General features: G+C 31.3%; 2 protein-coding genes across 4 annotated transcripts in view; one reads left to right on the forward strand and one right to left on the reverse strand.

The window, feature by feature from the left end:
• Nucleotides 1-1,091: 1,091 nt before the first annotated feature.
• Nucleotides 1,092-5,833, forward strand: LOC131843773 (ovarian-specific serine/threonine-protein kinase Lok-like). Its single transcript, XM_059192518.1, has 9 exons — nt 1,092-1,392; nt 1,734-1,863; nt 1,957-2,093; nt 2,278-2,405; nt 2,910-3,035; nt 3,506-3,709; nt 4,135-4,346; nt 4,942-5,143; nt 5,555-5,833. The coding sequence occupies exons 1-9, from the start codon at nt 1,212-1,214 to the stop codon at nt 5,831-5,833; spliced, it is 1,599 nt and encodes a 532-aa protein (XP_059048501.1). The 5' UTR covers nt 1,092-1,211.
• Nucleotides 5,834-9,390: 3,557 nt separating this feature from the next.
• LOC131843761 (protein spinster-like) overlaps nt 9,391-25,994 on the reverse strand; it is a 28,100-nt gene continuing 11,496 nt past the window's right edge. The window contains exons 2-10 of one of the 3 annotated variants that reach the window (XM_059192497.1): nt 17,214-17,410; nt 15,912-16,063; nt 15,286-15,486; nt 14,117-14,248; nt 12,599-12,860; nt 11,257-11,355; nt 10,736-10,925; nt 10,478-10,516; nt 10,259-10,345 (exon numbers count right to left, since the gene is read on the reverse strand). In XM_059192497.1, coding sequence (XP_059048480.1) covers nt 10,494-10,516; nt 10,736-10,925; nt 11,257-11,355; nt 12,599-12,860; nt 14,117-14,248; nt 15,286-15,486; nt 15,912-16,063; nt 17,214-17,410 — 1,256 coding nt within the window. In that variant the 3' untranslated portion in view covers nt 10,259-10,345; nt 10,478-10,493. Of the gene's footprint in view, nt 10,346-10,477; nt 10,517-10,735; nt 10,926-11,256; nt 11,356-12,598; nt 12,861-13,359; nt 13,622-14,116; nt 14,249-15,285; nt 15,487-15,911; nt 16,064-17,213; nt 17,411-25,994 lie in introns of all 3 variants that reach the window. The other 2 variants (XM_059192495.1, XM_059192496.1) reach the window with 2 other exon arrangements.

Below are 25,994 nucleotides of genomic sequence, written 5' to 3' on the forward strand. Positions count from 1 at the left end.
TTCACATAAAATATCAAAAGAATTGTTAAATGGAATACTTATATTTGCAGACACCTGGGGGACTGTTCCCCCAGGGTCTATAGGCGGGTCCATTCTCAATAGATATTATATATTAAAGTTACTTACCAATATTTGCAGCAACTGCTACTACTATTAATAAATATATAATTAAACAATTAATCTAGTCTACAATATATAAATAAAACTAATCCTTATATATAGTAAAATTAAATTAAACAAAAAGAAATCCAAAAAACACTCCCGGCGTTTCGAACGTTTCCCGCGCTTTTTTCTGTATAGAATAGATTGTTACTATATACTATATAGTTTTAATAGAATAGACAGTTTATGATCTCGTTAATTGATGAATTTAAATTTCTGTCGGTATATAAACATTTTATAATAGAATCAGCTGTAGATATATCTGATAGGTATCTCCAAAATAAGTGGATTTATAACATTGTAATACAAACTTTTAATGAACACTGGCGATTGGGTAGGCTTGCTTTTAGAAGTCCAAGATTAGACTCCGTAAAAATAAACTAGCAAAAGGTAGATTCCATAAGCTAATACAATAATAATACGCTTCAATTACAGTTTTTTGAAATTCAGCACGTACCGGTTACATTGTAAGCTAGTAAGCTAAAAAAAGGTATTTATTGTTTATGCGGGTATTTCTGCAATTTTTCAAATTACTATCTTATTCTGGCAACATTGCGTACTGCTTAGGGATGTGACATTTTATAGGAAAAAAGCAGATGAATAATCGATTTAAATATATTTTTGCACAAATCAATCAATTAAAAACAAGTAATTTTCTTTAAAATTAGTATGTTTGTTATTTGTTCATCGATCCAAGTGATCTAAAACAAGACCATTAGTGAGTCCATCACAAATTTGGCTATTACTAAAAAGTTCAACTAATCTTTCATTTTTGTAATTAATATTAATTTAATAAGTTAATTTATTTTTATATTTAAATCGACATATGTTGAAAAATTTGATTATAAGATTTTTTTCACATCCTTAGTCTGTATTTATGAATGTGTGTATATTGTGTATTTATATAGTCAAGTGCATATAATATACTACTTAAGAGGTCAAGTGTGTGTTGTTTTCGCACAACAATTACAATATAACATTTTTAATTTAATTTCTAACCAAAATCACTCCTTACTTTAATAGAAATTTTTATAACGTCTATATTAATTATGGGCGATGACATTAATATAGATAGTGAAATTCAAACACAAACACAGACACAAAATTCTCAGGTAGAATGGAGCCAAAATACCCCATCATTTATTCCAAATATCTGGGGCAGATTATATCCCACAAGACCGTCATTGAATGGACAAAATTGCTGGAAAAACAAACCACCAGGATACTATGGTAATAAATTATTGCAACAGATCTTTAAAACTTAACCGTCTATATAAAAGCTAATAACGTATATTTCTGTTGTCATAAACTGTCCTCTGTTTTTACCACTCATATCAAGAGTATTTTTTTATGAATTTATGTACTCGTCTGTGTTTACGCTATTCGCCGGCCGGACACCAGCTGGAGTATGATAAAATAAGCATAAAGGACGACCTATACTCTACAACGCGATACGAACTCGGCAATGCGACCTCTAATTTTCTTTACAAACAATACCCGTCCCCCCAACCACCTACTATACTTTAATAAGTTGGATTTTTCTGAATTTATTCTTAGTTTCATAATTTCAGATCTCATTCAGGCAGAATTTAGTTTGGGAAGATCTTTTTCCTGTACTTATGTGATTAGAAAGGAAATGGTCAATGAAAACATAATTAAAAATATTAGCAAACAACATTTTATTCTGAAGAGAGACTTATCGTATGTATACAGACAAAAATAATTATAATTATCAGTTAATTTAATTAAAGTATTTATTGAATAATACTTGATTGAACTGTTATTTCATTACAGGGAACCTCTCTGTCCGGCGATTATTACAGATTTATCCCATAATGGTACATTTGTAAATGGAATCTTAGTTGGCAAAGGTAACAGCCGTATTCTTGATGACAATGATGTCATTTCAGTTTCCCACCAATCTATGAAAAGTAAGGCCACTATACAAAACTATTATTTACAGCAATTACACTCTCACCTAGTCTATGTTTTATTGCTATTGTCATGCATTTTGTTATTTATTTCTGTTTTATTTTATAACTCATTGTTATTATGTTATAATTTTTATAAGGGAATTGACAATATGTTATACCAGAATGAAACCTTTCTTTTCAGTTTTTGTATTTAAAGATTTATTTAAAAATGAACAAGACCAAGTACCTCGGGAAATCTCTAAAAAATATTATATATCTAGGTTGTTAGGCCAAGGTGCTTGTGGTATTGTCAAATTAGTTTATGATAAGGTAAATATTATTTTAAGCATTTTATTTTTTTATGTCTTAATTTGAATCACTATACCTTCTGTATCTAGTTTAGTAGTGTCTGTTCAAATATTTGTGTTCTTGTCAAAAATAATTATTTTGGGTATCATGCAGTAGTCATTAAACAATATTATTTATTCTACTAATATTGCATAGGGAACAATTTTAGCATTTCAGTTATTTGCTTAATTTGAAGACTAGTTAAGTGTTAAGTAAACAGTTACACAACAAAATTTATGTGTGTTATTCCATATAGTAAAACTGTACATTAAACACAATTTCAGTCTGTCTGTCATTCTAGTATCTGGGATCTGGTTAGGTCTCGTTGTGATAATTATGTTGAAATCTATTTATTATTAAGACTATAGTAAAAATTACATATATATTTCTTGTGTTACACCTTTCTATGTGCTTAATGTTGTAAACTAAACAAATGTTAATCTCGGCTTTGTACTATTGATTTGTTATGTATAAATTTATTTTCAGATAAAATGCACTAAGTATGCTATGAAAATAATTAAGAAAAGTCGACTGACTAATGGACAATTTAACAATCTTAATGACCCAAAGAAAATTATGAATGAGATTAATATCATGAAAGCACTTAAACATGTGAGTTTTAACAACTAACATTACAAAACAAATAATTCCAACTTCACAACTTTTGTTATTCTTTACTATATAAGTCATGCATGAGACTTAAATGAAGTTATGACTGACTGTTGTTTTTTAATATATCCAGCCATATTATGTTAGTAAACAACTTATAAACTATGTTAGTAAATTACAATATAGTAATTTCAATTCATATATATAAATATATGAATTGAAATAACAAGAACATATATCCACATTTGGTTACGCTGGGTCCACAGCGATACAATGATGTCCAGTGCCTCGGAGAGGACAATCCAACATAATTGCTACAGTGCTTGGAAGCCTGTTTGCGCTCCCCCTAATTCTACACATCAGTGATACACTTATTTGGAGCTATATATAAGATAATAAATTTAAAATTTGATTTTCCTTTATTTATAATTTGTCAAATGTTAACACTGCTATAAACATTCTTTATTTTTAAGCCTTGTGTGATTTCAACTGAGGAAGTGATGGACACCCGTGACACAGTATACATCATCCTAGAATTAATGCAAGGAGGAGAACTTTTCGACAGAATTTCAAAGCAACATCGTCTAACTGAACAACTTACTCGATTCCTATTCAGACAAATGGTGCTAGCTGTCAAATATCTACACTCTCAAGGCATCACTCACAGAGACCTCAAGGTATTTGTATAAATAGAGTAATAACTACTGATAAGGCTGAAATTCCTCTTATACTTTGTCTGTATATGTATGTATGAAATAGAAATTTAAGTATTTATTCTACATATAAAATCCCATGTCTAAACAAGGGGTAAGAGAAAATGTAAGGAAGAGCCCGAACAAGTATGTACCTGGATATCTTAAACACTGTTTTGTTGTATTTTTTTAACTATAGTTGCCATTTTTATAAATGGCAAGTAAAGTTGCACCTTCATGTAGATACCTTGTCATTGTCGAAAAATCATTCTGATGTCATACAATTTTTGTAGTAAAACATTTATACACTATAGAAAATGTAAAGAACTATACTGAAACAATAATAAAATATAGTATTGTAAAATTAAAGAATTTTCTTATATAATGAAATCCATTCAATTCACACACAGCCTGAGAATGTATTACTGGAGAGTAAAGATGAAAGGACTCTAGTCAAAATAACTGACTTTGGAATGAGCAAGTTTGTTGGTGAGGATAGCTTCATGAAGACAATGTGTGGAACGCCACTCTACTTAGCACCTGAAGTTCTTATGGCAAATGGACAAAGATGCTATGGTCCCCAAGTTGATGTATGGAGCTTGGGAGTAATACTCTTTGTATGGTATGTTGGTGTTAGAAAATATCTAATAAACCTTCAGGCCCAGTCTATGTGAATATCGGAGACAACAAAATCCTAAAGACTGACTGTCTGTTTTCAATTATATGGATCTTACCTTATCAGACGCATGAATAATCCAGATTAAACGCAGAAATTGCCTAATTAGTAATGTGGGATAGGAACAAGTTTAAAATTTCTAAATGAACAATTTCACTTTAGAAAGCATGCTCAACACCAATTCAGTGTATAAAATAGACCTTTCCTTTATCCCAAATGCTACCAAATTTCAATTGCCAAATATTACGATTTTTGGTTGGACACAAGAAAATTCAAATCTCTATTTGTAACAGAAACAATAACAACAAACCAAATTATTCTCAAAGAGTACAGTATGTTCACCTCTACTTCTATACAGATGGGTAGAAGTAGAGTGGTAATCCTAGAGTAGTAAGTGGCAGTACCAGTAAGGGTAGATACCCTATTGCCTCAAGGAGTACTACTGTCAATATTTATCTGTTTACAATTTATAAATAAATTAATACTTATCATTATATCAAACTCAGTTAAGCAAATATTATACACAGAAGCTTTTTTTCAGTGTTACTGGCTATTTGCCATTTTCAACAGAACACAGATTCACGACACTGAAAGATCAAATTGTTAAAGGACAATACTGTACGTCACTATCGCAATGGAGAAAAATTAGTGTACAAGGCAAACACCTCATAGGAAGAATGCTGACTGTGCAACCCGAGAGACGTATAACACTTGACGAAATATTAAATCATCCTTGGATGCAGGTACTAGATGTTTACAAAAATATGTAATTACGAACCGTTTAACTTCTTAGCGCTCTTCCCATAAATATTTGTGCTTTGTCACTTTGTTTTTTTATTCTTTTTTATTTTACAATTGATAAAAGATTCAGGATACATCACATAGCGCCGTCTAGACACAAACTAAGCAAATCATGTATTGTGGGTATGAAACAACTCATAAATATTTAAACACAAAAAACAACTACACGTAAACAATCATACTTTTATTATAAATGTTTGTATCGGACGAGAATTGAACCTGCAAACATCGGAAGTAAAGCGGCCGGTATGGTAAATACTTACACCACCAAGCACTTTATATAATAATATAGTAATAAGCACTATAAACCAATTATTGGCGATCACCCTAACAAGAAACATTGTCCATTTTAGGATGAAGATGTTATAATTAGTGTTAATAAGTTGCTCTCGAACACTACACAAATGAAGCTTTTTAGTGAGTTAACAATATCATCGACATCGACATCTGTTTTGGATCAAGAGAATAGCAATTCTGATGGCGTGACTGTGAAATTGGCAGCTACTGGCAAACGAGCGTTAAGTGACAGCTCTAATTCTTCTGAACCAAACCCAAAGAAACTCAAACTAGCAATTGAAGAAAGAAACAATAATGACAGTAGTTCCACTAACAGTTACTGTTCTGGGGAATAATGGCTATATTAGCTAATTTGTGACCTTATGAAAATTTGCTTTTATGTTAGCAATTATGGAAATGTTAAATATATGTTGTTATGTAATGTTATTCCTAAAGGGTATAAAAAAATTCGGAAGTCAGGTAACTCAGGTAGAATACTCATAAAACTGATCTACTTTCACAAAGAATCGAAGTTAAAACTGAAGTAAAATTTTTAACTTTCATATTAAATTATTCACATAACCATACAACAGTTTGTAGGAAGGTTTTTAAAATTTATTTTCCATTTACCACAGTGTTTTCATGAAAACTAACACTGGCTTTCAGATTGGTAAGGGTACCTCCTTTGCAAATAACCCTATATTAAAAACGTGTGGCCATTTTATGATTGTGATGATAAGTTGTTACTTTTTTCGTAATTGTTGATTATTTTGTTAATTGAACCTAAGTCATAAATGAGTTTTTGACTATATACCAGTGTGTTGTCATCCGTGTGCGCTAACCTTTGTTACTTTTGACAAGTACTTAAAATACAGTATACCATTTTAAAAATATATATATGTACAAAAAATTACCCCATAACAAAAATATCTCGAACCAAAATCAAACTAACAAACAGATGCACATGAACAACGTTCACATTCTCAAACGGGTTATTAATAATAATGCTTTAATGTTATTTTAGTTTTTAAATGTTATTGTAATTATAAAAAGTAACGTGCTGAAGTATTCCAGCAACTCATATGGGTTGCTGGAATACTGCATATATGTGCATATATATGCAACATGCTGAAGTATTGCTTATTTTATAAATGTATGTTGCGAATTTAACATGTTTCTTATTATTATTAAAAACTAAGTACTTAATTATTTGTGCTGTGTATGAACAACACTATGAAGATTCTCAATTCCGCCTTTATTTTGTTCATCGTGTCATTATTAATTCAATTCTATTTCTCATTTCTTGGTTTATAATAAAAGAATAAATGCCATATTTTATAATAAAATGTATTTCATTTCAATTCCTCCATACACATAGTATTTACAATACACAAATGTAAATTTTGGGAGCAACCCACAAAGCAAGTAAGGAATTCAGTCTTGATATTTTTATCATAATAATACATTTACTACAGTTTAACATAAAATAATGTATTAAGTTATAATCCCATCAAAAACATAAATGTGAAATGATAGCCGAGTTTAATATTATGATATATGCCTTGATTGTAGACTTCTATGACAAAAGAGATGAGATCTAAATGGGTGCCAAGTTCAATGGTCTGTCCTGAAATGTATTTATAACAATATAAAATATCATTTCTTCTTATAACTTAGGATAATATACTGTAGCCTAAGGTCTAACTTGGCCAGTTCTCATATACCAATTATTACTTTCGATTGCTAGTTACTATTAATATTAAAATAGGAACCGACAAGTAACATGTTTAGAACTTGCGAAGGCTACAGTATATTTCGTATATGAAAACTAGCCAAGTTAGACCTTAGGCTACAGTATATTATCCTAAGTTATAAGAAGAAATGATATTTTATATTGTTATAAATACATTTCAGGACAGACCATTGAACTTGGCACCCATTTAGATCTCATCTCTTTTGTCGTAGAAGTCAACAATCAAGGCATATATCATAATATTAAACTCGGCTATAATTTCACATTTATGTTTTTGATGGGATATCATTACTTTTTGTACATAAATTATACGAGGTACTTATTTATAACTAAATTAATACCAAATTATTTTTGATAAATTACTGTATTTTCGTATATTTACGGGGTATAATTGTCTTTTTTTTGTGTTATTTTCTATATTTTCTTGTAACTTTTAAATGTTGAAGTCCAAAGCCAATTCAGTATCAGGAATTATTGGGCAAATCGGGGCGGTATAACGTCCACAGATGGTTGTACTCTACAATAGAGCTCTCGTGACTTGGATCTAAATTGTTAAGACGTACCTACTCCATCTAAGGTTTTAACTCTGGAGAGTCCAACGTAAACCTGCCCTTTATTAAATATAGAGGAGCCAATGTTGAGAAGAGGACTGCCAAAACTAAGGCCTTGTGATTTGTGGATAGTAATAGCATATGTTAAGCAAATACGGAATTGTTCTCTTTCAACATATACATTATTTAATATCTGAAACTTCGTATTGACACGTTATAGTTCGTAAAGACGATTATGTAACAAATTTACTGTTATCTATTGAATTCTCAAGAAAACAATTTGTTACCAATCAGTTCTCATTCTCGAGTTAACTATACATTCCTACTTATAACTATACTAAAATTGTTATTAATTTTTGGTTTAAACTATTGTCTATACCATACGTATTTACTAAAATAATGTAATAATAATATAACCACAAATATATAAGTATAATTTAGCTAGAAATTTCGTAGCATAAATCGCAACCTTATAGGTTAGATATCGAGAAACAAAACATTGAGACATGAGGGCGGCTGCCATTCGCTCGGACAGGTTCGCGTCAACGTTTATCGCACCGCTCCCACACGGCGCCGCCGCGGCGCCCTATACCGAAATGTCTATTATTTAATAATTATTTATAAAAATAATGATTTTACACCATCGATGTGCGCTAAATATTGAAATAATAATTAATACCAAATCTCAGTTAATAACATAATAAATACGAAATTCGACTATACTCCTAGTTATAAGTACGAGTATATATTTCAGACAGAATCTAAATTATAGCAACTAGTGTTTACCGCTCAATGCAATATTTGAAGTTTGCTAGTTATCGACACTGATGTGAAGGGGTCAACGTAAATTGGTATAGATCGACGTTTTCATACAATATTACTTTCCGTCCAGTACAAGATGAAATTTTTCGCCAGGGATCAATGTCAATTGGTGGCTATCGACGTTTTCATAGAATTTTAGTATTTGTCCAGTATAAGTTGAAATATAATCAATTAAAGTGAAAAATTGTAGTAAAATGATAACAATTTACCAGTTTCAGATTTTTTCCTTTATATTCACCTAATTACCTATCTGCATGCCAAATTTGAACTTCCTAGGTCATCTGGAAGTGGGTTATAATTTTGATCTATAGTTGATCAGTGATAAAAATGACGATTTTTGGACATTAATATCTAAATAACCGTTTGAGATATGTTTATGAAATTTGGAACACATATTTATCTCGCAAGTCTCAATATATGATCCAAATTTGACAGGTTTGTGTGATAGAGTTTTTGAGTTATGAGGGGGTCAAAAGTGGCTCCAAATGGTTCGTGTAAATATACACACGGTGCTGCAAGCCAGTTTACTTGAAACTCGGCTTGACACGCTGCCGCGTGTCTAGATAAAGAAACAATATAGAGAACTAAAATATTAAATAAATAATATAAATAAGAAGGGATTGCTTTGAAAATTATATAAATCTGTAACATTTAAGAAGTCTAAAAAATTATTTGTGTGATTTCTGAAACTATTTATAAATTAGTTATATCTATTCTAAAAAAATATGTACAGAAACTTAAAACAAACGCTGGATTCTATTTAATTCAAATTTAAATAATTATTGTTTTCTATCCATTATTATTTATATCTGCATGCCTATTACAACAATATTCATCAAGATAATTTTAATATCTGCTTACAGTATTACTGCTTGCATTTAGGAACTTGTACAATATATTAGCTACCAGTAGCTATAATTATTGTTAAACGGTATGAATACTTACTAATAGAAAATATATATTCAAATTAAAATATAATCACAATGACATAAAAAAAAATATTCAGAAGATACAAAACATTCAGTATTTAAAAAATAATATAATGTAAACAAATGATTAATGAAAATAATGAAATTAATTGAATTATAATAACTACAGTTTGTGTACTTTATCAGTTGGGCCACGAAAGTATCACAAGACGTACTATATGCCGTTTTCATATTATACATATATTCCTTGATACATCGTTAAATACAATATTGGCCACTGTTCGTTTATTATAGGTAGGCACATTTCTTTCTCAGGTAACAATCATGTGTGATGCCTAGTATCTATATTCTTACATACAATTTAAATACAAACTACACCCAATCATCTTTTTTATAACCCTCTCTTGTTTCTTAACCTATGCATTTAAGTCAGTCTTTCTTTGTCATGCCACAATCAAATTACTATAAATTAAATTCTTAATTCAGAATATTGTAATACAGACTACCACAAAATTTTTGCAGGCTAATCTAGATGAGGTGTGTTTTTAATCTACTTAACATTATTCAACTAAAACAATAAATCAGACCTGCGCTTGAAATGTCATGACTGTCTGATATGCAAATTAATTCAGTTATTTGACCGCAGCATAATATGCATATAAGTTAAATATACTCACAACTCCCTTACATTTAAGGAGATTTAAAATTGATGGAATTCCAAATTATTCTAGCCTACCTACAACTATTCACCACTTACATTCTCTTCTTCAGCCCTACTGTGCGATGGTTCTGTACTTGGATGCTCAGCAATTTCTGTAAAATATATATTTTTTTATAATTAAACAATGGCGTAAACTAAAAATATTTCTATTTGATCCCCTAAATAGTAATTGACAACCTTACCGATATTCCGTAATAAGCTTAATTTATGAGCTGCACACTCACCTAAATAACTCTACTTCTAAATTACTTTTAATGAAGTAACTGAAACAAGATAATTTGACAATCACAGAATGGTCAAATCTGTTAATTATATTTATATAATAAAGAAGTATTTCAAGTTTGTAGCCTGAGTATTTAAAGTATTTAAAACATCTTTGTTACAATTATCTATAATAAAAAAATATAGTACTTAGCAATGCAGTTTTAGTAAATTCAACCAATATACTCAATATTATGCAGACAAAAAAATTCTGTTCTTACCAGCAATTGCTCTGTCTACAGTTTGTTTATCCTTAACAATGTAGACGGCCGTTAGAAGGAAGAATATGCCTCCTAGGACTTCTACGAAGCAGGTCACAAACAAAGCATATTGCAGTGCCTGGAATTGCACAATCTGAGAAGGCATTTCTGACGGGGACGGAGACAAAGATCTCTTGAGACTTTCTGATATCTAAAACAGAATAAATCACATTTCTTCATTGTAGAACTTGTGCATGAACTTTATGACACCGGTCATATTATTTTTAATAATATATTCTGTAGGTTAATTATTAATAAATAATTGGATAGTAGTACCAATTTAACTTTATAATGTTATAAGGACAGGTAACGCGCGAGCGATGGCCCCTGATGCTGTCAGAGGTGGGCCATTTTTGCTTCATTACCACTCTCGTTTTTTAAAACTAATTACTAGGTACTTTAAGCAGGAAGCCTGGTAGACGAGACAGTCTAGTAATTGGTATTATTTATAAGACGACTTGAATACGATTAAATGTACTCACCACTCCAACCAAGTAAGGACTACCAGCATCACCGAACATGTGTGATATGAGAATCTGGAACGCCTCCGCAGTAGAGCGTCGAGGCGGGATAACAACATACTGAAATACCAATAAATGCAGACTTAGACATATTACGATACGTTAGTTACTAATAATACCACTAATTTAACTACATTCTACAATATAGATACTAAAATAAAATGCTGTATGCCCCAGGTAGGTGTCAATCAATGCTGTGTAAAAATCATATTATATATATTTTTTTTTTATTTTTAACCAAAGGTCTTAGGAAATGACAATTTTAGCAATGTTTGGAAAGTGAATAGTTATCACCTAATAGCGTTTCAAACAAACATTCAGTACAAAATGAGCAAGCATTTATAATTAACACCAAAAGATTATTCTAGCTATTTATTCACTTCATGACTTGCATTTTTAGCGTCTATATTGTTATCGCTATTATTTATGTTTATATTGTGTTCTTGTAGCAGCAGCGGGAAAGAAGGAGGTGAAATGATGGGTCCAGATTGTTGCTATGTACATATTTATAATTACGAAATATTTACAATGAATATATAGGTATGTACAAGAAAGTGATTCGGTCTCGAATGACAAGCTTGTTATTCTTCTTGCCCCATCGTAACTAGGCAACGGTGTTGCCGCACGATGATAGTATATTCGCCACACATTTTTATTTCTAATATCAGTTCATACATTATGATGTATGAACTGATATTAGAAATAAAAATTTGAATAAAAGTAATATATCGAAATCTTATCTTCGAGTATACTTGAGTTTACTGTTATATTATCATCATAATTTGTTACCAACCTTCTAATTCTCATTATAAACATACTTTCAAATTATGTTATTTACGCCATCTAGTGAAATAATGGGGTATTTAAATATCATGCTAAAACAATTGCAAGTAAGTATTTAGAATACATGCTAATAGATGTCGCTGTTTCAAGATTTGAAATCAGGTCAATGGCGTCGAATGTCTTACAAGAAAAATATACAAGTATTAAATTACCAAATTCCAATGAGATAGTTTATTATACTTTCGAGAAACAATGTTTACAACCAGACAATACTGAACAATGATAATAGTCTAGGTAATGAGTGACTGATTTCAAATCTACATCTCTATTATATACACAGCAATACAAGCCCAATATATACATACAGTATAGGAAAAATAATAAAAAATAAAATCATGCACCACATGCCAAAACAACTATAAATAATAAAAAAAATCCATTTTCCCACTTCTAGTTGCGATTAGCCTTTGAAAAAAGCTAACAGTCGACCAGAAGCAAGACCGCGGAACACATTTCTTACCAGTGACATATCGGCCACTATTGCCCAGTTGAGATTCAAAGCGACTTGGCCTAGGAAGTTGAGGACGAAGGGCGTGTAGAAATAGGCCTCGGTGAGGAGCATGCCGAGACCGATGGCGGGCGCGGACAGCAGCAGGCCAGCGCCGCAGACGAGGGGGTGCGCGCGCGGGAACCGCTTCTGAAGGGTCGCGCCCAGCCACGTGCCCAGCGGCACGCCCGTCACCCCCGACATCATCGTCACCACGCCGAAGATTAGCGACAACCTTCGTGCAACAATCGCCTCGTCAGTCTCGCCACATCGTACATGCATACATTATGCGTTTAGTTTCTTTCCGTTCGACAGGCGAATGCGCCCTGCGTAGCCTTTCGCATGCTCTCTTTATATATATAGTTTTTTATATTAAAAAGTGAATAAAGTGAAATAAAATAAAAATCGTATGTCGATAGCGTAAGCGGCATTCTCTAAAATATATTAGCGGCATAATGGGATGATTCTGCGGCCTATGGTATTGACGATTAATGTGACTCGAAAGTTTACATGTCTATCTCATCGGAATATATTTCTTGCGACGATTCGAGCCGGTGACCGATTTCTGTTCGTGAATGTAATGCTCGCACTAGTAATCCGCAACACTTCTTGCACTTCAGTTTTAATCATTTACTTCTAGCATGCGTAAATAAAAATCCATTTACTACATATATTTGCGAGCAGCCATGTCGCGTTATCACACATGCGAGCATAACCAGACAGAGAGCGCTCACCAGAACGATATCGGCGACGATGGACCACGTGAGATTGAGCGTGACCATCCCGGCGAATATCAGTACGTAGGTGAGCGCTACGTGCGCCGAGATAGTGATGAGGCCGAAGTAGACGAGCGGCGCGGACGCGAGCAGCGCGAACCCGCAGATGAGCGGGTCGCAGTCGAGCAGGCGCGGCCGCAGCCGCTGCGCGAGCGCGGAGCCCAGCGGCACGCCCATCGCGCCCGCCGACATACCCACCAGCCCGAACTTGTACGATACGCTGTTCCATTGCAAATTTCATACAATACTACTTGTACTCTGCTTTTATTGTGTTCGTTTTGTGCCCTATGTCGAGTCTCAGTCTCTCGCATTCCTAACTGGATAGACTAGTAGGCGATCGATCGATGAACTCTGGTTAAAGATCCTAATTTATTACATGTTATCTAGACAATGTGTAATAAATATGTGACAAAGTGCAGTTATTATCGTTTATGGAAATACTCAGACAGTCATGGATACTTATATTTTATCAATACTTTTATTGGTTATATAAATATACAAAGATCAATGTAATACCAATACTACCGAGGTATAGTATTATACTGGAGACGAAAACCACGTAAAAAACTGGCATAGATTCAATTGAATTATAACTGTATATTTTTATGAACACACATACATACATGCTCAATAAATACATTCTTACTTATTATTTAATGGACATAAATCTGAGGAGTACCGATTTGTTTTTTGCTACCAATGAAATCTAACTCACCTCTCTATAGTGATATCGACGTCGGGTTGCAAGGTGAGCCCTAGATATATGAATTGGGGTCCCCACCACGCGAGGGCGCCTGTTACGAACGCTACGCATGTGAACGCGAGCGTCGAAAGCATGAAAGACCGACTGTAAAGAAAACATATTTAATAAGTCTTAAGAGATTATTGTTTTCAAAGTTTAATGACGAATCATATGATTTACTCATGAACGGGTGCTGCTTGTAGGAAATGGTCGGGTAGTGATCGCACTACGTCTGATTTATTTTGTTACTAAACGGGTGTTATACATTTAACATTTTGACTTATATATTCATGCTGTTTGATAGTTCGTATAATAGAAATTTCGACTTAACAATGTAAAGTTAAAACGTCAATAGGCATGTTTCTTGCTCATTGTAATTGATTAAACTGTATTCCGAATAAATAGTATATTATAAAATTGAGTTTTCAATAGCGTTTAAAATTAAGATTATTTTTCAACTATTCCACTCTAAAGTAGTTAATACGTATTATCGTAAGGCATCGTCAACTACTAAAACAATCTTGCCATCATATTTTTCTGTTTACATATTCATATTACACAACATACAAAAACAACACAAACAATACTGACATTGTTATTTTATGATATGACGTTAAATTTCATTATATAATTTTTAACGATACGCAATATACCTAATGTACGTTTGACTCTTAAATACTCCCAATACACTTTAGACTTTAGTTTGTCACGGACTACTTTACATTGTCTGTGCCAAACTCCGCAGATCTAATCTGGAAACTAATTCAAAGATTCAGGTTGATATTGGATTGCGCCATTCCACTGAAAACGTACTAATTCCATATGCCATGTTTAATGAAAGAACTAAGTGACATTGTTATCCATTAATTTAATTTCAAAAGTACAGTACATTAGGCTGGATTGAAATCAAAATTGAGATTAGACTCAAGAGTAGACCAAATCATTTCACTATCAACTGTGTCTTAATTGAAAACAATTTTTATGTAAAATTTATTTTAACATATGTTTAAATTAAGCAGCATTTGGCTTTTAAAGTTATAATTCCATTTTTTTATTCATGTAATGTATAATTAATTATATTATTATTATATTTTTTGTAAATGAATGAATAACTCATTATTATATTAATTTAAGAAACTTACTTTTTGACAAGCGCTCGTATATCATCTCTGTAGGAAGTCGGTCTTATTTGACTGTCTTCAGCTTGGCCACGTTCGGGATCTATCATTACCCATAAGATAAGTGCCACTGCCACAACACCCATAAATGGAGTCACACGTAAACCCCATCGCCAATTGCCGGCCGCGGCCCCCGCCAATGAGCCCACAATATATCCCATACCACTGAAAAAGAAGTGCAGTGTCATGAAACATTATATCACGAAAGTTTGGTTTAAATAACTTCAAATTGTATGATATTTTAGAAAATCAATATGATAAAAGACTTAATAATTAAAAAAGAAATCTAGTCATAAAGATGATTTATATTAACCAGAATCAGGGATGCCAAACATAGGATGTTTTTGGTTTTCAGTAGAACATTATCACCCTTCGTATCAAGCGTCGTATTTAGCCATTCAGAAATCGGTGATATGATAATGTTAAAGAGCTACGAGATTTTTGATTTCTTCATACGAGAACAAATGTTTTAAGATTTACAACCATGACCAGTACTGACATTAGAAATGAACAAGACCAATAGTTATTGATACATTTCTCAAACTTCTATATATATATTTAAAGTGTATTAAATGAAATATGTATGTTACCTGCCAACCGGGATGGCGAAGTAGAAAAGTGCTAGCATCTTGGAGCGTATGTTGCCGACAAATAAGTCACTTATGATGGTGGGTGCTATAGTCGAGTATGACGCCTCACCGATGCCGACTAGGCCCCGGAAGAAAGCAAATAACTTGAAGTTCTGAAAATTTATTATAATATTATTAAAGCTTTTTTTAATAATCTTGGGATATTCTAACAAGGTAAACCATATTTGTGTTAGGAGTCAAGTATTACAGCATAATATGTATTATGTATAATATGAATTATGAACCATGACAAAGAACAGATTACGGCATAATATGTATAATGTATGTGTATTATAATTTATCACCATACAAAGACTCAATAAAGAATAACTCTACAGGTAAGAATTCAATGACTCGTCGAAAATTTTTTGTTTACTATTTGTGTTTGGAGTTGGTTCATTTTTGTTGAAAACAATATTCTTATATGATAATTTATACATACTACCGCTTAAATTTGAGCAATGCTTTGCGCTGCAAACATGTGTAAGCAAGTGAAACAATTATTCGAATTGCTTCAATGATTGTATACTGCTCAATAAATTTGGTTCATAGTGAATAAGAAAATATAATGTTAGATGTTATAATTATGCATACATTCAAGAGGAAAAACATCAAATATCCTTACTATTGTTATATGGATTTTATGGTTTACCCCCTACGCAATCAAATATACGTTATAGTATTATTATATTATGTTTATTAATAGAATAAGAATGTATTTAGGTATGCTAATGTTTTGATATATACTTATATTTACCTCTTATTAACGTAGTACTTACAGATATACTAAAATATAACTAATAGGTCATATTTATATTTTTTGATTAGAGTCACAAATGACAAGATATATTAACTGTATTGTAATTGTGTACTATTTATTTATAAATTTGACAGCGTCGGTGGTCTAGTAGTTGAGCACACCGCTTTACTTCCGATGGTCGCGGGATCGATTCCAAAAAAAAATTGTATTCATGAGTATGATTGTTAGTATCGGTGTTTTATATGTATATTATGTATGTATTAACCAAAAATCTTAGTATTTATATTAGTTGTCTAGTACCCATAACACAAGCTCTGCTTACCGTGTGACTAGATAGCGCTGTGTCAATTGACCAGGGTTATTTATTTATTTATAATTTATTTTAAAGATAAAATTTTAAATAAATTACTAATTTAAAAATATGTTTTAATAAATAGATTTTCTATATAACGGAATCACAAATACAGTAAACATTAATAAATAAAATATTAGCAAATACTAACAGTAACGAAGGATCCGATAAATGTGGTGATGCACCAGAGTCCGACCCCAAACGCCATGATGGCGCGTCTCGATTGCCTATCCCCGAGGTAACTGAATATTGGCGCGAACACCATGTACGCCACCACAAAAACAGTCTGAAGGAGTCCGGCACTGTCATCGCCGATGCCAAATTCTTTTTTAACGTCACCCAGCACACCTGAAAATTATAAGAAATCATTCATATAGATTCAGCCAAGACAGTTGTGATTTAGTGTTGCAAATGTATTTTTTTGTTTGGTGTCAATTATATATAAAGTGCATATGAAATTGTAATAATAATATGTTATTTGTATAAACGTTGTGTTTTTGTAAACGAAAAATTTAATAGTAGGTATTATTATTGATATTAGAATAACATTATTAATAGTAATAACTAATTAGCAACTTGGCTATGATTGTTGTCTTTTGAAACAATAGAAATGTTATTTTTTATTTATAAATTATAACTTACAAAGATTTTTTTATACTTCATTTATGGTTATATTTTTATACTGTTTACTGTTTAGTCTGCACTGTTAGAAAATTACTTGGTTCGATACTTAGATATTATAATCTTGTGTGCCTGAGCTCTAAGCTAATATGAATTGTAAAACGTCTTAGTTTAGTGCTTGTTAGGTAAAACAAACGAACAACGCCGTGTAAAAAATGGCCTTGGGAATGTGAATGTCCGCACATTTGCCAAGTAGGTACAAGATTACTTCAACCAGTTTACTATGACCGGAGCTTTTCACTGTATCACGTCATCATGCAATAAGATGCTACTAAGTAGGTACTGACCATAATTCTACGTTCTAAATAAAGGACACACTGGCAAATAGTCATACTAAAAAAGACGTGCGTTCTTATTTTAATACTCTTCAAATAAGTAAAAAAATGTAGACGATGTTAACACGGAGAATTTTTTGTTAGTTAACGTAATGTTAGTCATTATTAAGTTTTTAATAACGCATGACTAACAAAAATAAAGAATATATTTTATTTGAGAATATCTAAATCTAAAAATAGAACTAGTTAGCCTCATATGCTAATTACTAATTTGAGCCGGTGCCAAATAAGTCATAGGTATGTGTGTATCTAAACTAAAATAATAATGCAAAAAGTTGAACTAAAGAGGTACACTTTTGAATAAATAACAGATGAAAATTCGAAAACTATTATTTCAAATAGTAGTTTCTAAATATAGCGCTATATCTAAATCGCACCATAAGAGTTTTAGGTCGGTACCCTAAAATGTTACTACGAAAATATCGATAAGAAAATATTTGCCAAAGCAATGTGAGCAAAGGTGCGGTTTGCAAATATCACACCTTGCCGTCATACGATAAAAAGTAAAAAAATATTCCAATATAAAAATATGGCTATTAAGTATACTTATACTTAATTACAAAACTTTATTGCTAATTATTATCGGAATCAGGTCATTTGTTTATTATTATAGATAACCATACTACACGGACGTGTAAACATACTTGTACCTGCTGATTTTTTTTTTATCCGGTATGTATTATATTGGAGTGCAAGCCAACCTAAAATAACCTATATATAATAATAATAATCTTAGGACAATTCACACATCGCCATGTAGAATAGAGCCAAGTTAAGCTAGCTAAAGCTTGTGTTATGGGTACTAGATAACTGATACAAATAGAAATATATATTTATTTATCGTAAATATATACATATTAAACATGGAAAACACCCAGACCAACACAAATAAACATACTCATGAATACAAAATGTTTGTGTCATGCGAGGAATCGAACCCGCGACCATCAGAAGTAAGGCTATGTGCTAAATCGCAAAACAACCCAGGCCGTCAAAAATATATAATATATTTTTATAATACGAGTATCTTTAAGGACATTAAATGACAAGCCACTACGTTTATTATGCCTATTACCAACTACTTTATTTTGCACAAGTCTTACGACGCCTTTATTTAATTTCTATATAATACTTACTCTTTTACTTAAAATAGCTACATAGGTATAATTTCACAGTCGTAAATACACTACAATCTATTCAGTTAATGAATTTCTTTATTCATTCATCAACGTTCAGTCAAAGTAGTACTCTAATATTGTGCAATTCTGTTATCGAGTTCGTCAACTATTAGTGCTTTCCAAATCACGTGCGAACCTATCCAATAACATGTAAGTATGTAATAATAATAATATTAGATACCTATCAATTTATATATCGTTATAAAGGTACAGTAATTATATATAATAAAAAGTATTATTGCTTATTAATAAGACTCAACAGAAAATATAAGCACTTTATCTCACATATTCAAATACAACAGTTTTTTAACATATTCATTTCATAAAATGCTTTAAAAATAGTTAACCATCTCATCTAAAAATAACATTATATTGAAAACGTTCCCTACTCATAAAGCCCCGTGTCCTATCAATTTGACACCTCTATAAATCATATCTTTTATTACTCAGTCCCCATTGTTTGCTTCTCTGTTATTTGTTGAATCCCCAGCTTGCATTCAATCTATGTTTAAGTGCGTTTATTATTTTTTTCATATGAATAAATAGAATGTATCCATTTTATACCTATACACATATTGTAGAATAGCCGTTGTATAAATAGAAAATGTTTTTACTAATAAAAAAAACGTTGAAACTGTTTTAATATTTCTTATAGCGATCCTATATAGATTTTTCTTTAATTATTCTTATTATTTATTTATATTGTTACCAAAGTAACGGATTACCGTCAAGTGACATAATGATAGTAATATTTTTATTTATAAATATACAATGTAGGGTTCAAACTTCACGGTCGACAAACGAATTGTTTTTTTTAAAAACACAACAAATTCTACGTATGTGTATTGTGTACATATATACATAGTTGCATAACAATTTCATTGAATGTATTCTGCAACGTCATAAACATTAAATAACCTCTTATTTACAATTTTGTCGTACGCAGGTAAACTATGTCTCTTATGTCTCATCCGAAAATTATATAACAAGGGATAAATATATAAACCTACATATATACATACATATATACTTTGTAGTAACGTACCTATAACGATATATTCTATGTCCTATCCGCAGAGACAGTACATGGTATTGATAATTACTTGAACCTTGTCTTTTGTATTATCATTACCCTAATCCCAATTACAGATTTTTTGCTATTATTATAAAATCGATTGATATTATAATGGAAAAAAAATGTTTTAATGGAAAAAAAATTAGGCATATGAGCAGGCACCTGTCCTAATATAATATATACTGCGGTTTTGAACTCAGCGCTTTATAAAAAGAAAGCTGTGAAGTGAATTAGTGGGTACCTACCTAAGAGAGCGAAGTGCCGGTGAAAGTAAAAAGGTAGGAAATAAGAAATAAGATCCATACATTGCAGTGAATGTACTCACTTGCAAGGTGACTAACATAGATTACACTCTTAAATCTATAACTATAAGATATCGATAAGTGTGTCTTTTAATCTCAGATAATTACCTTCCTAGGATATTTCTGAAGAGCTTAAAAGAAAATAGTTTATCAATTTTTTGAACTCATTTAATTTAAATTTGTAACAAGGTGAAAAAGCTAATAAAAAGCCCTTGACAAGTTGAATATGTTTAAAAAAAGATTTCACGGATATCTCTTTAGAGTTACTCGATAAAAATAATATTTGCATCCGAATGTTTCGTGTAGTGGGCGTTGGACGGTAAATGTAGTTTACCATCCATTTGATTGATGTCCCCTCAATCCTCAAAAATATTGCAGATAAGTTCTAAAATTTCGTCAAGATCTAATTTGAAGACAAGTTATATTACCGTAACATACAGACAAAAAAATGTAACGTAGCCAATTTTCACACTATCAAAAAATAGGTGCATAAAAATTAATGCTTTTAGAATTAAGTCTGTATACCGTAGATTATGTGCGAATGAATTTAATTTAAAAGAATTTAGTTCTCGCCTGGCTTCTGTGTAATTTTTGCTGGACTTCAAATAGTAATAGATATCTATCAAGACGTGGCGCCATGCCATTATTCCACTGAAATCTAAATGTCACTCCAACTAAATTAGTGACTACGTAGCGACCACGTGGCTTGTCGGCAGCACAGTCGTAAGTTGATGACGTGAATGCGAACGCAATCAATCACACGGCAAAGGTACATACCTCCACCGATTTCGTATAACATCACGCCACTGGCGTCAACCAATCAGCAAAGAAGCGTTTGTGGCGCGAAACATAATGGCAGCGGGTCGTATCGTATGTTAACAATGCCAATGCGATACGGTATTTACTCTGCACGTCTGTTATGTGAATAAAATTCATAATTCTTATTAATTACATTAAGTACGTTATATTAGCAGACCCCAATTTTACCTAGAATGGGACTTAGTCATATAAAATAGATATAAGAGAAAAGCATCATACAACACTAATGAAGCTGCAAATGTTAAAAGAACTCAAGTTTTCATATAGGAATAACTACCAACTCCACATATTCTTTGTCTGTTGCTTCGGCAGGATTTGTCCTGACCTAATGTAACCGTGAATACGAACAGAATAATTATATATTCTATGCCCTGAATCCATAAAACTAGATTTTACAATATATTCTGTGGACAAAACTGACAATATTAAGAATAATATTGTTAGTACATTTATTTTCATTTTGTTCCATATAAGAACAGCCAAAGCGACAAATGTTATTTTATTATATATATATTTGCAATACTTTTACTAACTTGATAGTTTTTTAATATATGTATATTATTAAAAAACTATCACGTTAGTAAAAGTATTGCAAAAAGAATCAATCAAACACGTTCATTTTGCAGATACTAAAATAAATTAAAACGCCCTCTTTGACAGTCTGTTAAATACATATGGACATTGCGTGGCAAAATTGTTTGTTTCATAAAACAAACTTAGACATAATCTTTGTAACCTTGTAAAAATGTCTAAATTCCTATGGCATAATTAGTTAAATATTAATTAAAGAACTTCATTAGCAATGACAACTGCAGCTTAACAATAAGCAAGGCCAAGCCTCTGCATGTTCAGTACGACAAGTAGGACACCTAGTTGAAAGACATGTAAATATTGCACAGCCTTCACAAGAGTGTAAAACGATTTATTATCTACTTGCTTGTCACTTGCTTAACCTATCCTAACAAATATTACATAATTACGAACTAAAATTTATTAAATTCTTAAATAAATTACGAGTATATAAGGATAATATGTTACGGGATAACCCAATATAACGCATTCCATTTGTCTATAAATATAACCAAATATTAAATAGTAAGAACATAGTACAAAACAAAGTGGTCGTCTGTTTCACGGGACAGTTTTTCTTAACCACGCAACAAATACTGTTACGGATTCGATACGATAGGTTTCTATGTAGAACACAGTTTAACATTATATATTAGGCACCCTAGTATATTATTATCATCAGGGTCGCGTATCGATTGTGTTATTATTGTCTTATTCACAGCGTCAATCACAGAAACTAATGAGATTTCTCTAGATATAATCACACTTGAAAAGGAATTAAATTGGACATACGCCCGAGAAATTTCCTACAAAAGGGGTTGATTTCTGTTGATGACGGATAACCCCAGGGGTTTAATAAAGTTGGGAGAACTGCAAATGTAAATACACAGTACACTACATTATTCTACGTATAATATAAGGGTCGTACACGAGCATTTTTGCATCTTCGATTATAATCCGACATAAAGGTTAAATAATATACGGATTGGATTATTCTTACTACATTTTCTTATGTTATTTTAAAGTTCCCAAGTTAATTGTTGCTGATATATTACTTAGTGGAACTGAACACAGATTATATTAACGTTATACTGGCTCTAATGGAAAGCAGTTTGCTTTATGTTGTTGTCAGTGGTTTCAGTAGTTTTTTCAACTACCTACGGTTTTACAACATACAACATACAGTATACAATGTATATATCCAGCATTTTATCTTTAAGAAAAGTAATTTAAAGACAATTATAAATGCTATATATGACTATATATATATAAACTATATAAACTACTATATGACATAGTTATCACAGTCGCTCAACTTTCATTACAAGATTTTTCTAGAAGTTGTAATAATATTATTTTTTTTTTTTTATTAGTCATTGTCAGAAAAAGTTTATAAATTTAGTTATTTTGTTATATTTTCAAATGAATGTAACGAATAGAGAGCAAATATTGTTTAACAATACATTCATATCTTTGATAGTTTGATACATCTACGACAACTGTCGCGTGCTTGACAATGTAATAAATTAATAACTTTCTTAATAACAATGCGCGACAAAAACAATCCATTAACGGACTTCAAACAAATCATACTTTAAAAAAATATATCAAGAGACTACACGGTCAATCTAAATCTGCTATCCATTTTTTACTACAAGTATAAATGTATTATATTTTAGACTCTCGAAAAACAGACTGCTTGGTAATGCCATGAATAGGACTGAATAGTTGTTGCTGAAAAGAAGCGTGGCTTCGAATTTAATACAATAAAAAATAAATCTGACTGTTAATCTAATTATATATTAATCTAACACGGTAATGAAAACTCCGATTAATAAATCAAATTAATTCAAGAGGCGGTGGAAAGTTACGATCGATACAATTATTCTAGCTGAAATGTGGAATGTTACATCTGCAGTAAATATAATTTCTAAATAGCAAAAAAGAAACCATATTATGTTTACGCTGCAGTCATAGATTAGATAAATAGGACTTACTGTTTGATTTTACCTTTCTACTATAATTTAACAATAAACTAAATACATTTATTGTGTTATTTGTGAAAATTTTATTTCAAAAGTTATTAGTTATTAATAAATCAGCTATATGCATTGTCATCAAATTAAGTACTATTTATATAATTTGCGATTGGCAACAACCGTATGTTAAATCTATTTATAATTCATGTATTTAGAATCACAGCGTCTGCCAAGCGTGTAAATGGGATACATTGTACCCAGACAAAAACAAAAGTATCTCAGAACTATCTACCGTAACGTCCATTATTGACAACTTCTGTATAGACTGTTAATATATATTTTTCTGATATCTGTATTAATATTGTAGTGTGTCTGTTTGTTACCTTTTCTCACTTAAAAGGCTAATCGGATCTTGGTGAAATTTGCTGTGAAGATAGATTGTAGCACGAGGACGAACATAGGCTATCTTTCATATCAAAAAATAATAATGGGTGATATATATTTCTGCAAACCATATACGACAGTATACAGTTTGACATGTATAAGTAGTTATTAATAAAAAATTAAATTTGTTTGATTGTTAAGCTTTCACGCCTTACGATTTAACCAATCATCGTGTAATTTGGCATAGCCATAACGCTTGTAATAGAGAAGGTCATAGACTATCTTTATCTCATTCAACATTGACGCATTCGCTATTTGGAGCTATTACTTAATAAAACACATGGAATTATAGAAAACATAGATAAACTGAACCCAGTAAAATTCCAGCAGGACTGCTCTTGAATATAATCTGAATATTGATTACAAAGCAAACCGGTTATGTGTATATACTAATATAATCGTGATATGCTATCGAGAACAAATCAAATAAATATATTGCCTTAACGTTTAATTCAATAAGCACGTAATGTGGATATATATGGAACTACGATACGTGGCTAATGTACAATTCAATAGTAATTTCACATTCCAATCCGTCATCAACATTGGTTTCAACATTGAGTGCATCCAATCATGTAGGTACACGTATGTAAAATTTAAAAAAGCATTCTTAAATCAGTTACAGCTATTTCCAAATAAATATATTTATAAAGTTATAGAGAACTAAAAGTATAAAACAATATATTTTATATAAAATAAAAATATATAATGTGAAAATGTATAAATAAATTATCTGAAATAATCTAAAACCATATATAAAATGAACAATAACTATTATATAATTATAGTAACATTAACTATAATTCGACCACGTCCGCGGCCGGCGAACCAATACATCAAATTGTCAATGAGGTAATAACGCTTTTATGCTGTTATATCCGAATGGTATTTCCTATTTAAATTATAATTAACTATAAAAGTATGTTAAAATAATATTGCTGTACGTATGCCTACTGTAATAAGGCTGTACGTTCGTAGTCTAGTTTCTTGCCTATTCTTCTAGTCAATCACGGGTCAAAATTATTTATTTTCTACAAGTTATATCTATGACTTCATCCACGGCCAACCATTTAAAGAAGGCCTATACATTCGATATGACCTCATACAAAGAAGAGGTGATCCTATATTTAGTAACTTGACTAATTCTAATAAAGGTATCACCTACTCTTGTTGTCAAATTTAACCAATTTTCTCGTGTTTAAACTATGTGACGTTTACTTGACGAGAATTTTAAATCTGATATTAAATCTTTAGTAGGTATTTTAAGTAAGTGATAGATAGAGCCTGATAACTGCGTAATCTACATATCTAAACCGTAACGATGCTGTGTTTAAAGATGACGAACATGACGTAGGTACATAGATTGACGTAGGTCACGAATTGCGCACATTTCATCAACCATCTAATTGATTCTATATTTAAAAGTTACAGATACAACTTCTGATCCAATAATGAATTTTATTATACACTAGCTGCGCTGGCAACACTGTCAGTGTGTATACATATATTGTAAGACGCCATCTCTAGATAATAAAACGACAATATTAAA

This window comes from Achroia grisella, unplaced genomic scaffold (genome assembly GCF_030625045.1).
Source record: "Achroia grisella isolate CSIRO2021 unplaced genomic scaffold, CSIRO_AGI_Agris_v1 utg3297, whole genome shotgun sequence".
In the NCBI taxonomy this organism is placed as follows: domain Eukaryota; kingdom Metazoa; phylum Arthropoda; class Insecta; order Lepidoptera; family Pyralidae; genus Achroia; species Achroia grisella.

Coding starts and splice junctions, on each gene's coding strand:
- LOC131843773 (XM_059192518.1), top strand. CDS start 1,212: ATGGGCGATGACATTAATATAGATAGTGAAATTCAAACACAAACACAG. Junction 3,036..3,505: donor TCATGAAAGCACTTAAACAT/GTGAGTTTTAAC, acceptor TTTATTTTTAAG/CCTTGTGTGATTTCAACTGA. Junction 3,710..4,134: donor TCACTCACAGAGACCTCAAG/GTATTTGTATAA, acceptor ATTCACACACAG/CCTGAGAATGTATTACTGGA.